Genomic DNA, 13,478 nt, shown 5'->3' on the forward strand with positions numbered 1-13,478 from the left:
AAATGTTGGAATTGGGACTTTCCTAGAGGGTGGCTGGTAAGAAATGTATTCACATCAGGAGTTTTTTAAAATTTGTTTTAATTGGTACTTCTGCATTAGAAGTAACTACAAATGTCTTATTAAAGTTTCCACTTTAAATGCACAATTTTACTTCATTGTAAGGAATTGTTACAGAAAATGCAAATATCAGTTATTTGAAAAATACATTCCATTACACAGACCCCAAAGAAACAATGCTGATAAGCGCCATGGTCATATAGGATACCGTCACCCCGCACTGAGCACTGCCCGCAATGGGCTGGAAGTCTAGGTGACTGGCTGAATGTGTGCCTGCAGTTTCTGCCCAGCTACGGCCCCTCTGGGGTCACAGGGATGTCGTCGTTAACAGCCAGCTCCGCAAATCTGCCAAAAAGGGCAAGTCATCAAGTCAAGCAGTCCCTACTCCAGACTCCCTAGCTGCAGAAAAGCAATGTCAGTTGTAACAGGTTACTGTATTATTTATGCCACACGAAAAAGGGATTGTACAGGCAATGATCTTCCAAACAAAGTCTTTAAGGCATCTGTAACTTCTGGGAATTTCAGGGTTGGTATCTTCAGTCAGCTCTTCACTAAATTACTTCCACAGAGTGAGAAGGTGGCTTCCGAGTCCCGCTGGTGAGCTGTGCCCCTGCTTCCTCTGCTTCCTCTGCTCCCAGGTTGGGAGTGGGGAGCTCTGGTGCTTAAGCTAGTTCTGGGACTTGTCCCAAGGGAAGCAACTGTCTGTCATGGAGGTGTGACCCTTACTTGTTTAAGCTGCTGTCACCTGGGAAGATGGCCTGACTTTCAGGGATAAGCATTACATAGTTCAAAGAGTTCTTTTTCTCCAGATAAAGGAAAACTAGATGGAGGTGAAGGCCCTCCCTTTTCCCAAGATATTCCCTCCACTCCATGCCTGTGGACAAGATTAGTGCAGTCACGGTTCAATACGGCAGGTGTGGGACATGGACGGGAGGAGTGGTGAAACCACACACATGCTGAGCTCCACACAGGGATGTGAGCGAGGGCACGGAACGGGGTGGCCAGAGATGACTCGGGGCTCTGAGGTAGAGGACTCAAGGTCACGTAGACCCCACTCCTTGGAGAGACCGTGGCAGGTGAACTGAGCAATCTAATCCAGCCTCAACTAAATTAGTAATGGGGTTGACACAGCATGTTCTAATACATCATTCAGTGAGATGCCACTAAAAAGATGACTGAACGTTCAGAAGTCCTAAGTGTAGGCACTTAAGTTTATGGGAAATTTCAGTGTTAGAGGATCATAGCAAATTAGTTTCAGCCATAATAGCACGTGGTTTGTACCTTTGTCTTAAAAACGACAACAGAAGACTGCTAAGAATACACTGGATAATAAACCTGGCGATGAGCAAGGGCAGTTCGAGAGCGAACTCAGCCTGACGACGTTAACTGCTGCAAGAAATCAAGTCTCTCTTCCTGCGCTACTCATTCAAGTGGGAACTTCTGAATGAATTAAATGAAGTTTTGGCTACTAGTGCTTAAGCTATGCTGAAAATTTAACAACAGCCAGGCAGTTCTGTATTCAAGTGTTGGCAACAGGGAGAGACGGGAAGGACTGGAAGCATGCCTGGTCCCGGCCAGGGCAGCTATGGCAGCGTCTGCGCAGTCAGGGGCTTCCTAAGCTTTTCCTGTATCCACATGGATGCCAGCTGCAGCCAGTGTGTAACAGGACTAAAAGACGTTCCCGCCGGGCGCGGTGGTTCACGCATGTAATCCCAGCACTTTGGGAGGCTGAAGTGGGTGGATCACAAGGTCAAGAGGTCGAGACCATCCTGGCCAACATGGTGAAACCCCATCTCTACTAAAAATACAAAAATTAGCTGGGCGTGGTGGCACATGCCTATTAGTCCCAGCTACTTGAGAGGCTGAGGCAGGAGAATTGCTTGAACCCGGGAGGCAGAGGTTGCAGTGAGCCAAGATTGTGCCACTGCACTCCAGCCTGGCGGCTGGCGACAGAGGGAGTCTCTGTCTCATAAACAAACACACACACACACACACACACACACAAAACAAACAAACAAACAAAAAAACGTTCTCCTAGTCCACAGCTGCTCAGTACCATTGCTATCCCTGGACTCGGAAGAAACAGAAACTCCAATCAATGTATCTGAAACATGATCTTAAGATTTTAAGTGCAATTACAGGCAAGACTGGTACTGAAATTGGTAAGGTAGGGCATGGGCAGAACAATCAGCCTCACCCCTAACCGATCTCCAGGTTCCTTTTCCATCCTGAACATTTAAAGAACAGGCATCAATGTACCAGCCACTTCAGTTCATACCCGAACCACAATTACCTTCCTAACTCAGGTAACCAAGCTATCTGACCCTGCCTGCCAGCTTCCTCATGGCCCTTTTCAGGCAACAGAAAATGGAAACTGACCACATACCTCAGGGGGTCAAATGTTTGCCAAGACTGGCGGAGGTTTTCCATTAAAAATTCTCTAGGAAACATATCAGACTGGGGGACAGGGGACTCTTCTAATTAAATTTTCTTTTAGACATTGTACACAAGCTTATATTAACATAGAAAGCATATATATCTTATAAATCACAGAAATGTTTTTTAAAGTAGCACTCCAGTTTATCAGCTCCTTTGACACATTTAGGCAACAGAATGTATAAATCTACAGCAACACAGAGGACATAGTACCCAGAAAAGAAACCAATGATGTTGCAAAAAATACTTAGTCCCTTTAACACACATATTCAAACTTCATTAATGCAAAAAGGTAGTGGTTATTAAATGTCTGAGAGGATCAGCATGTATGGCTGAGACTCGATCTCCGAGTATAACACACAGCGCTCACCTCGAGAGTTGTTCTGTTTTAAAGCAGTGGTAGCTGTTTCTCTTTAAATGTGTGTTTTTTAGAAACTGGCCAGACCTTCAAAAGAGAAGTTTAACAGCTCATGGTTAATAGATGTACTAGCAGCGACTAAGACCTAGCAAGTTCTGGTGGCCTCACCCAGCACACAAGCCAGAGACTTCCAAAAATGGGGTGGTATGCACGTGGCCGTGGCCCTGAGCTGCTGGCCCTTCACAGGGCAGGGCAGGCTACATGGAACTGGGGTCAACAGCACTCGCAGCATCACGAGGGAGGATTCTGGCAAGAAGCATTGCGTCAAGGACACAGGACCTGCCGGCCTGAGGCTGGAGACGCCCTTGGGGCTGAAGCCCTATTGATCCTCCTCATCACTCAGCCTGGATGAATCTCTTGCTCTAAAAGACACTACAGAGTTTTTCCTTAAAGATTAGTGTGAGCTGAGGTCCAGTCAAAGCTGATCATTCGAGTCACTGATGCAAGGATGTGTGAGGGTATTTTTGAACGGGGATTTTTAGATTGGGATCACCGATAACGCAGCTCTATAAAAGGGCAGCACAAAGTGCGCTTCCTCCACCACTCCAGCGGCAGAGGGACTAGGACTCCACACAGGACGCAGCAAGACGAGAGAATGAGACGCTGCCACGAGGTGTCAAGCAGCCGGCTGCACCCCTGACACCTGCGTAGCATGAACACTGTAAAGCTTTCAGTTGGTAAGGCCACGATTTTTCAGCTCTCATCTTTGAACCCTGTTAAGAAAGATTTCACCTTTTTAAAAGGCGTAGCTCACTAAAAACAGCTTAGCTTAAAAAGAAAAAAAGACTTCAGGGCAAGAGGATCCTGTTATCTTTATGAAAACACTGTGCAGAAAAGTCCACAGCCACTTACCCTAGAGTGAGGCCAGCTATTAGGCAGCCAGCTTCCTACTCTGTGAGGCTCTGCCGCCTCAGCCAGCCCAGGCAGGAAGACTTCATGAATGCTCTGGGATGGACACCAAGCTACTGGAAGGGAAAACGCTTTTCCAAGTGTCCTTGGATGCTGCTAGCAGAATGGGGAGGGGTCTAATTCCTAATCACATTAAGCACTTAGGCTAAATGGCCTGGTCCAGTGAGACACCTAGTGAAACTGATCACAGTCTGACACACGCACTGACAATCATATGGAATCACTGGAAATGGGATCTATCACACCATGGTCCTTAAATGTTCCAGTCTATTGCTGCAGGACGACGACTGCCAGCTCCTGCTCTGGGGGCAAGTCAGGCTGGTGAGCAGAGCAGCTGCTGGGAAGGTCACCAAAACGTGGCCTGGACGCTCTGGGGGCTCACTAAGAGACCCCACCCAGAGTCAGCACATCAAAGCAAATGTTGCAAACTCGCACAGGCTTGTTCAGATCAAACTTGATGATAGGAATCTCCTTGGTCGAGCATTTATGGCAAAGAAGACGTCCGCAGTGACGACTGTGGAAGCAAAGAAACCAAGTATGAGGGGAGCACTGGCGACAAACTGCCTCCCGGCATGTGAGGACAACCCCAGCAGGGGCGCTGAGGCAACGCCACCAGCCGAGTCACAGCAATTCGTGGAGAATTTTTAGCCCATGAAAACAAAACTCTAGTCAGTCATCATGTTAAAGCAATACTGAAGAAGGCTTTTTTTTTTTTTTTTTTTTTTTTTTGAGACGGAGTTTCGCTCTTGTTACCCAGGCTGGAGTGCAATGGCGCGATCTCGGCTCACCGCAACCTCCGCCTCCTGGGCTCAGGCAATTCTCCTGCCTCAGCCTCCTGAGTAGCTGGGATTACAGGCACACGCCACCATGCCCAGCTAGTTTTTTGTATTTTTAGTAGAGACGGGGTTTCACCATGTTGACCAGGATGGTCTCGATTTCTCGACCTCGTGATCCACCCGCCTCGGCCTCCCAAAGTGCTAAGATTACAGGCTTGAGCCACCGTGCCCAGCGGCTTTTTTTCTTGACGATCAAGAGCAGCTCAGGCTAAGCACAACATTCACAACTGTCATCCCAGCACTTTGGGAGGTGGGCGGACCACTTGAGACCAGCGGTTTCAAGACCAGCCTGGCCAATATGGTGAAATCCCATCTCTACTAAAAATACAAAAATTAGCTGGGCGTGGTGGTGCACACCTGAATTCCAGCTACTCTGGGAGGCTGAGGAAGGCGAATCACTTGAACCCAGGAGGTAGAAACTGCAGCAAGCCAAGCTCGTGCCACTGTACTGCAGCCTGGGTGATAGCACGACTGTCAAAACCAACAAAAAGAGAGCAGCTCAGCACTGTCTTTTTTTTCTTGAGATGAAGTCTCACCTGTCGCCCAGGCTGGAGTCAGTGGCGCGACCTCAACTCACTGCAGCCTCCTGCCTCAGGCTCCCAAGTAGCTGGGATTACAAGTGCCTGCCACGACCCCCAGCTAATTTTTGCATTTTTAGTAGAGATGGGGTTTCACCACGTTGGCCAGGCTGGTCTTGAACTCTTGACCTCAAGTGATTCACCTGCCTCCACCTCCCAAAGTGCTGGGATTACAGGCGTGAGCCATGGCGCCTGGCCTATCTATCTCATTTTAATGGGAACAGCTCCTTACTAGAAGATGAGTCGGAAGCAGCCCATACTGAGGCACACCATGAGGGCAGTAACTCATCTCAGCTTTGCTGCAGGCCGGAAGCCAGGGAGGGTAGCATAGGCCTAACGGGCCGCCTGGGAACTGTGCACCTTCAGCTTCCACAGGACAGTGCCAGTCTGCAGGTCCCTGCCTTCCCTCCATCTCTTCCTCAGTCAGATCCTTGGGTGTGCTCATCTCATTACTCCATTTGGTCCCGTTTTGCCCATGAGTGTGCAGGACCCGGGCAGGTTCATGGCTTATCCTGGAGAAGGGCGGAAGCAGTGACGTCGGCGGAAGTCCCCCCACTTGTCTGACAGTGACACTGGGGTCTTACCAGTGGTGTTTGCGAGTCGTGACTCCAAACTTGGCAGTGCACTCGTAGCAGAAGGAGCCGTCACACCACGGAGGCTCCTTGGACAGCATATCTGTAACACAGGGGAGAGGACTAGTCCCATCAAACAGCGACTGCCAGGCAAGCCTCAGGGCTCAGAGGGAGCAGGGAAACAGACCAGCAAGTGAAGCCACACACTGCCACGTGACACAGGCCAAGAGGCACAGAGGTTCTAAGTGGTTCAGGGACAGCTTCCAAGAGGAGATGAGAATCAGCACTTGCAGGGAGAATGGGGGCGAAGGAAACAAGCCAATGAAGTGAACCGGCGTGGCGTCTGTGGGTAGGTGGCGTGGCGTCTGTGGGGGAGGTGTGGTGTGACATCTGTGGGTAGGTGGCGTGGTGTCTGTGGGGGAGGCGGCGTGACGTCTGTGGGTAGGTGGCGTGGTGTCTGTGGGGGAGGTGGCGTGACGTCTGTGGGGGAGGCGGCATGTCTGTGGGGGAAGCACAAGTAGTCAGGGATGGCTGGAACGAAGGGATGGCTGGAACGAAGACATGGCAGGGAGAGAACAGAGATCACACAGTGAGAAAAACTGGCCAGGGCCACACGATGGGGAACAGAAGATGGGACTAAGAAAGAAAAACTGCGGAGGCAGGATCTGTAAGACTTGGTGCCTGCAGAAGTGCGGGACGTGAGACGGAGCAGGCAGAAGAAAAGGTGATGTCCAGGCTTCTGGGGAGAGGGCCTGAGTACGGTGGGACCACAGGCAGAGTGACCTCCGAGGAAGGACTGTTTCCGTCTCAGCTGGACGACGATCGCTGGGATTTACTGGCTGAACTCTCACTCTCTGCCAGGCACTGTGTGACTGCTCCACAGAGCGCGCCCCGAGCGCGTGGGGAGGAAGCAGCACGTGAAATCAGTTGTTACTCCTGAGCACCGTAGTGCGTGTATGTAGCCAGCACTAGGGGCACCAGTGCGGAGCTCTGGAAAGGCTAAGTGTGTGGCCAAGGGAAAGTGACAGTGGACAGATGTCACAAATGCTTCAACGCCAGCTTTGCCACAGACCAGCTGTGCAGCCGTGGGCAAGTCACTCCACCACGATCACATGGCCACCAAGTGTTTCTGAGCTTGTTCTTCTGCCTGTCTCTCCCCCCGGTGGGTGACAACACAACACAGGCACTGGAGGCATTCTGCTCTCTACCGCCTCAGCAGGGAAGGGCACGGACTCACACATACGAGCTAAGGGTGAACGCTCCTTTCCACAGGAGGGATGCTGGGAGGGGAGGGCTGGTGGGGCTGAAGCCCAAGCCATTCTGAAGGTTCTAGAGGATCTGAATCAGCCTCAGGAGGACAGGTGTGCAGCTGGGTGGCCGGGAGACACAGGAAGGGTGGCCTGCGTGGAGCCTGCGCACTTCCAGCAGGTTGTGGGGAGTGGGACAGGAACAAGGCAAAGCGCTTTGAAGAGAGACTGCCAACAGTGACCTTCCCAACGCACTCAAAACCCTTCACCCCATCCACAGGAAGAGTCCATGTACTGCCTGGAAACAGGTGGTTCTGATCTTAAGGCATCCTGAGATTTAAAGATCACAAATACATCTCGATAGTAGCACTGAAAGAGCAAAACATAGGCCACTCACCTAAAAGTCGAAACAGAAGCTGCTTGGTGGCAACCTGGTAGTTGAAAATGTTGACTCCCTGGTTGTTATTCACCCCAAGACGAGCCCCAGCTCGGACGATGGCACGGCACAGGTTGGCGTTCCCTTTCATGTACGCTAAGAGCAGCACTGGAAAACAAACACGCAGGGCCACTGCCCACCCAGCCCAGCTGGCACCGACCACGGGAGGGCAGGAGACCTGGCAGGACATCTGCCTCAGAAAGTCCCCGCAGACACACGGGGCCCGAGGCTCCAGGGAGACCTCTGCGGACAAGCTGTAGCATCTCCCAAAAAAGGGCGTGGCCTTGAGCCAGAGATTCCAGAGCAGCTGGGATTCCCAGATGCAGCCTTTCCCATATAGAGCCTGGGCCGCGGGAGAACCGAGGTCTGGCAGGTGGGCGGGGACCCATCCCGAGGGAACTGTCCACTGTCGCCTCCCTTGCCCTCCTCTGGCAGGAAACACTGGTATCCCCACAAAGGACAAAGTTCTTCCACCCAGGGTAATTAAGTCTATGAGTCATGTACACGTGAAGAAGAAAAATCAGTATTAGGAACATGCTCCAGAAGGTTCTTCCACTCCATGGAGCCTCTCCTCTGTGGGGGTTCAGAGCCCATGGGAACCCACACTCTGGCCAGGTCCACCTGCTGCCTTCCCCGCGAAGTCACAGCTCACTGAGGCTCCCCTTTGCGTCCCTTTCCCAGACACGGAAAATCACACTGTAAGAGGAGGGCTGTCATTCCCATTACTAAATGAGGGAGCAGGCCCATGAGAGGAGAACGTGTACCCGGTCACCCTGCTAGAATCATGGGGCCTGGCATCTGCACCCAGCTGTGTGTGAGCGGGAGGCCTAGACACGACCCTCCCCGCCCACCTGTGACCCGCCCCAGGAGGTCTAGACACGACCCTCCCGCCCACCTGTGACCCGCCCCAGGAGGTCTAGACACGACCCTCCCCGCCAGCCTGTGACCTGCCCCAGGAGGTCTAGACACGACCCTCCCCGCCAGCCTGTGACCTGCCCCAGGAGGTCTAGACACGACCCTCCCCGCCAGCCTGCTGACGTGCTCCTGGGCAAGGTGCCCACTGAGTAACTGCTGGGTCGAGCAGCTCACTCCCAGGGCTGACTCCTCTGAAACTCAGGCCCACCATCAGCTTAAAAAACAAAGTCCACTTAGCAAGGCCAAGAACTCCCCTCAAGACCAAGATAAAATGCTGATAAAATATGTGGTTCCACATTAAGGTTCAGACAACCCATGGTGACTTCATTTCTGCCACGACCACGGAGGCTCTCCCTCCAGCACAGGGTGAGTGCAGGGAACGCAGCAGCCACACAGCCGTGCAGGGGATCTGGGATCAGAGATCTGGGTTTGTTTTACTGGGTTACTTTTCCTTACCTGAAAAATGGGGATACAACTATGTGCCCTGCTTTCCTTGTGGGGCCGTCGAGAGCACTGAGCCAGAACATGTATGTCTGAAAAGCCGGTAGAGCCACGTGGATGGCACGGTGACCACAGGCGCCCGGAGCAAGCCGGAGACGCCTGCAGCCCTCTCCCTAAGACGGGGCCTGTGGATCTGGGTGCAACTCGCCACGTTCTCAAGCATGTCAACACATACCCTAGCACATTTCTCCCTTCTGAAGATTCTGTGAAGTGTCTCTGCTAGAATCTGGGAGCTCGGGTAGGGCCCTCTTTGACTGGCCTAACGGCAGCCTGCCTGGAGGAGGCACACACGGTGTCAGCTCTGGATGCACCCAAGACGAGCCGACGCTCCGACTCCACAGCAGGGCTCTGCAGCACAGGCTCGGCCGGCCCGACGGAAATGCCCTGAGGCCGTGACATGTGCCTGCGCTCTGGTTTTTCCAGGCAGTAAGGCATGCAGGTGAGACAGGCCACACAGGCCCTGGCGACATACCTGTGCTGCCCTCCGCGTCCGGCTTATCCAGAGGGTACTCCGGCATGCACTCTAGGAAGAGCTCAAAGATGGCCGCCGCGTTCTCCCTGCCGTACTGCCCCAGGATGTGCAGCGGTGACTGGCCTCTGATGAAACAGGTCAGAAAAGTCAGGAATCTGCCAGGCCGCCACACACAAATAGAGTTTTCTGAACTCCGTGGCGGTGGATACAGCTAAAACACACTAACAGGTCACAAAACTTTTTCTTTTGTTTTTCATTTTATTTTACTGTAACCTAAGTGGATGCGTAACAAAAGTGTTTTTTTTTTTTTTTTTTTTTTTGAGACGGAGTTTCGCTCTTGTTACCCAGGCTGGAGTGCAATGGCGTGATCTCGGCTCACCGCAACCTCCGCCTCCTGGGTTCAGGCAATTCTCCTGCCTCAGCCTCCTGAGTAGCTGGGATTATAGGCACGCGCCACCATGCCCAGCTAATTTTTTGTATTTTTAGTAGAGACGGGGTTTCACCATGTTGACCAGGTTGGTCTCGATCTCTCGACCTTGTGATCCACCCGCCTCGGCCTCCCAAAGTGCTGGGATTATAGGCTTGAGCCACCGCGCCCGGCCGGAAGAAGCATTTTTTATTAAAACAAAAATTCCAGTGCCAAAAGTACCAAAATAAAGTACCCGAAGCTGGTGAGGTGCCCGGTGGCCAGTTCTGCAGCCCTTCCCGGGGGCTGACGGGCGGCACCGGCGCCGGGTCCCACACACTCACCGGAGGTTAAAGGCCTCAGCGTCCACTGTGCACTCTGTCAGGAGAACCCGGATGTTGTTGAGCCGGCCGTGCATGACAGCAAGATGAAGAGCTGGGAAGTAAATCCTCTTACTGTGCACGCCCAGAAGCACAGGCAGAAAACTCTCCACCCCTCCTCACCCTCACAGACCTCTCTGACACTGGGACCCAGCCACAGCAGCCACTGGCCACACACAGAGCCATCCTTTCTACTCTTTACCGCCCTCAAGGATGCACCAAAAATGCAGTCTCGCGACGGCTCTGTGCTATGCTTTCCGCTTCAGCAGTTACCCAAAGGGGAGACTCAACTGTTTCCCAGGAAGGCAGTGTGGGCTTCTAGGGCACTCAACCAGATGGGGAGCTCCACAAGGCCTGGGCAGTGGCAGGCTGGATGCCCTACCCCGAGCACTCCCTCCTATAAAAGCCAACCCCGCCAGGGGGTAGCAGACCCAAGGGTGCACCGCACTCCCACCCTAGAATGGAGGGATCGTTCAAGGCACTCAGCACTGTACACACAGGAAGGACAGAGTTACCATTGTTTCCATTCTCATCCACCGCAGCAAAGTCCACTCCATTCTCCAGGAGGACTGAGCAGACAGTAGGCAGGTCCTGCTGAGCAGCCAGATGGAGGGCAGTCTGGCGATGCTTGGTTAATTCGTTCACTTTGGCTCCTGCAAGAAGCTGTTGAAGTTCATTACATGAAGAGTCTCTCCACCACCAAGATCCCCCTTTTGGAGACCAAGCTGCTTGTCCTCTGACACCCACAGAGGCTGATGGCCTGCCCTGCTGACAGAGCAGGGAGCATGAGGGCTTCACACATACTCCTACTGCTGAAGCGCAAACCAGCAAAACCTGTGCCAAGGGCAAACTGGCAATTACCTGTCAAAATGTTCAACTGCCAATCCTTGGGACACAGAAAGTCTACTTCTAAGGCTTTAGTATATAAAAACAATGCCGGACTTCAGTGATACTCACTGGACTATAGAAGGATGTCTACTGCTTACACTAGAAGAGCCTGATGGCAAAAGGGTTTGGTTGTAAAAATCATAAACAATAGAACATGTAGTAATTAAGATGATAAATATTTATCAATTAACATGGAAAAATGTTAATGACAAGTAAGTTTAAAAAACCTTGCAAGTTAGAAGATGGTACAATTCCATCTGGGGAAGACAGAGCTGTGTGCACACACAGGCATGCACACACAGGCGTGCACACACAGGCATGCACACACAGGCACTCGGAAGTTGTTTCACAGCATAAATGCCACACTCGGGGCAGCTGGGAGTCCAAGGGAGACACTGTCTGATTCATATCTTAATGTGCTTTGAGTTTTTCCACAATGAGTATGTTCTATTTCACTGTTGTTTTCTAAGTATTTACATATTTTTGAGACAGCAACTTGCTCTGTCACCCAGGCTGCAGTGCAGTGGCACCATCATAGCTCACTGCAACCTTCAACTCCTGGGCTTAGATGATCGCCCCACCTCAGCCTCCTGAGTAGCTAGGACCACAGGCATGTGACCCTATACCTGGCTAGTTTGTGTGTGTGTGTGCGCGCGCGTGTGTGTGTGACGGAGTTTCGCTCTTGTTACCCAGGCTGGAGTGCAATGGCGCGATCTCGGCTCACCGCAACCTCCGCCTCCTGGGTTCAGGCAATTCTCCTGCCTCAGCCTCTTGAGTAGCTGGGATTACAGGCACGCACCACCATGCCCAGCTAATTTTTTGTATTTTTAGTAGAGATGGGGTTTCACCACGTTGACCAGGATGGTCTCGATCTCTTGACCTCGTGATCCACCCGCCTCGGCCTTCCAAAGTGCTGGGATTACAGGCTTGAGCCACCGCGCCCGGCCCACCTAGCTAGTTTTTAAAAAAAAAAAAGTTTGGTAGGGTCTTGTAATGTTGCCCAGGCTGGTGTCAAACTCCTGGCCTCAAGCGATCCTCCCACCTTGGCCTCCCAAAGTGCTGGGATTATAGGCATAAGCCACTGTGTCCAGACTGTTTTTTAAAAGACACAAGCTGGGCACAGTGGCTCAGGCCTGTAGTCCCAGCACTTTGAGAGACAGGTGGGCGAACTGCTTGAGCCCAGAGGTTCAAGACCAACCTGGGTAACATGGGAAAACCTCATCTCTACAAAAATTTAAGAATTAGCTAGGCATGATGGCATGCACCTGTAATCACAGCTACTCAGGAGGGTGAAGTGGGAGGACTGACTGAGCCTGCAGTGAACTGTGATCAGTCACTGCACTCCAGCCTGGGCAACACAGGGACACCATGTCTCAAAAAAGAAAGAAAAAAAAGGACAAAAAGAATTACAGAATCAAAGGCAGAAGGGACCTTTAAATAATACCCCATCTATTCATTTAGTATTTGAAGTTCATCATCCTCTTTCTGACAAAGTTTAAAAAATAGTTGCTGTTAACAGAAAATTCCTGAGTTTGTAGTCAGAACCCTGTTTGCTGCTCCCGAGCTCTAAGGCCACCCTGCTTCCCCTGTTTGTACAGGCACTGCCTCTGGGGAAATCTAGGCGCTGGTCAGCTGCTCTGGGTAGAACCCTGACTTCCAAGTCCCAGGACTCTGGGCACCCAGTCTGATCACTGATGGATGGGACATGTGAGTGGATATGGGACACTTTCACATGAGACGCATTACAGACATCTATTCACAGTCACTAGTGCCAAGTTGGGGATCATAACTAACTGCACAGTTGGTCAGCTGGGAGCAGTGAGAGGTGGGTAAAGTCAGTGGGAATAGGGTCAAGCATTATGCAGCATCGAATCAAAGAGAAACGAGCACACGGACACGGGAAGACCTGCTGCTTCCAAGTTTCTGGGGGCTCCTCCCATCTGCCGTGTCAGGCTCTAGGAAGGCTGGAACCTACATCAGGACGCAGACCTCCTTCGGCTCCACAGAGGCCTAAAGACCGATGAACACAAGTCCGACTGCCTTCTGCTTTAGGACCTCCCTCTGCCTCCTGGGCTGCTTCCCCGACGTCTGGTGTGTTCCCGGCACCGTTGGACCACCTCTCCTTATTCCTCAGTTCACACTCACTGCCTCGCCGTCCTCGGGTCCCCTCACTGGTGAACCCACCCGCGCCTGTATCCCTCCCTGCCCCAAGACACCATCTTTAAATGCTGCCTCAGCTCAGACACACAGCAAGTCACAAAGCCTTCTCTAAAAAGCGTTTTTCAGAAACAACGACAACAAGGCGCCAAAAGCTGTGCAGGTGCCCTGGTGGCCAGCTGCGCGGCAGCGGCTCGGAGGAGCAGGCCCGGTGAGGAGGCCCAGTCTCGGCTCAAACACTGACAGTGGTTTCTCCGTGGCCTAAAGGAT

The 13,478-nt window shown here is 52.0% G+C and overlaps 1 protein-coding gene across 1 annotated transcript in view; it reads right to left on the minus strand.

The window, feature by feature from the left end:
- Nucleotides 1-588: 588 nt before the first annotated feature.
- Nucleotides 589-13,478, minus strand: part of ANKFY1 (ankyrin repeat and FYVE domain containing 1) — an 89,181-nt gene continuing 76,291 nt past the window's right edge. The window contains exons 20-25 of the mRNA XM_039476664.2: nucleotides 10,679-10,826; nucleotides 10,128-10,218; nucleotides 9,378-9,502; nucleotides 7,451-7,597; nucleotides 5,819-5,909; nucleotides 589-4,334 (exon numbers count right to left, since the gene is read on the minus strand). Coding sequence (XP_039332598.1) covers nucleotides 4,202-4,334; nucleotides 5,819-5,909; nucleotides 7,451-7,597; nucleotides 9,378-9,502; nucleotides 10,128-10,218; nucleotides 10,679-10,826 — 735 coding nt within the window. The 3' untranslated portion in view covers nucleotides 589-4,201. The remainder of the gene's footprint in view (nucleotides 4,335-5,818; nucleotides 5,910-7,450; nucleotides 7,598-9,377; nucleotides 9,503-10,127; nucleotides 10,219-10,678; nucleotides 10,827-13,478) is intronic.

This window comes from Saimiri boliviensis, chromosome 17, assembly GCF_048565385.1.
Source record: "Saimiri boliviensis isolate mSaiBol1 chromosome 17, mSaiBol1.pri, whole genome shotgun sequence".
Taxonomy (NCBI): domain Eukaryota; kingdom Metazoa; phylum Chordata; class Mammalia; order Primates; family Cebidae; genus Saimiri; species Saimiri boliviensis.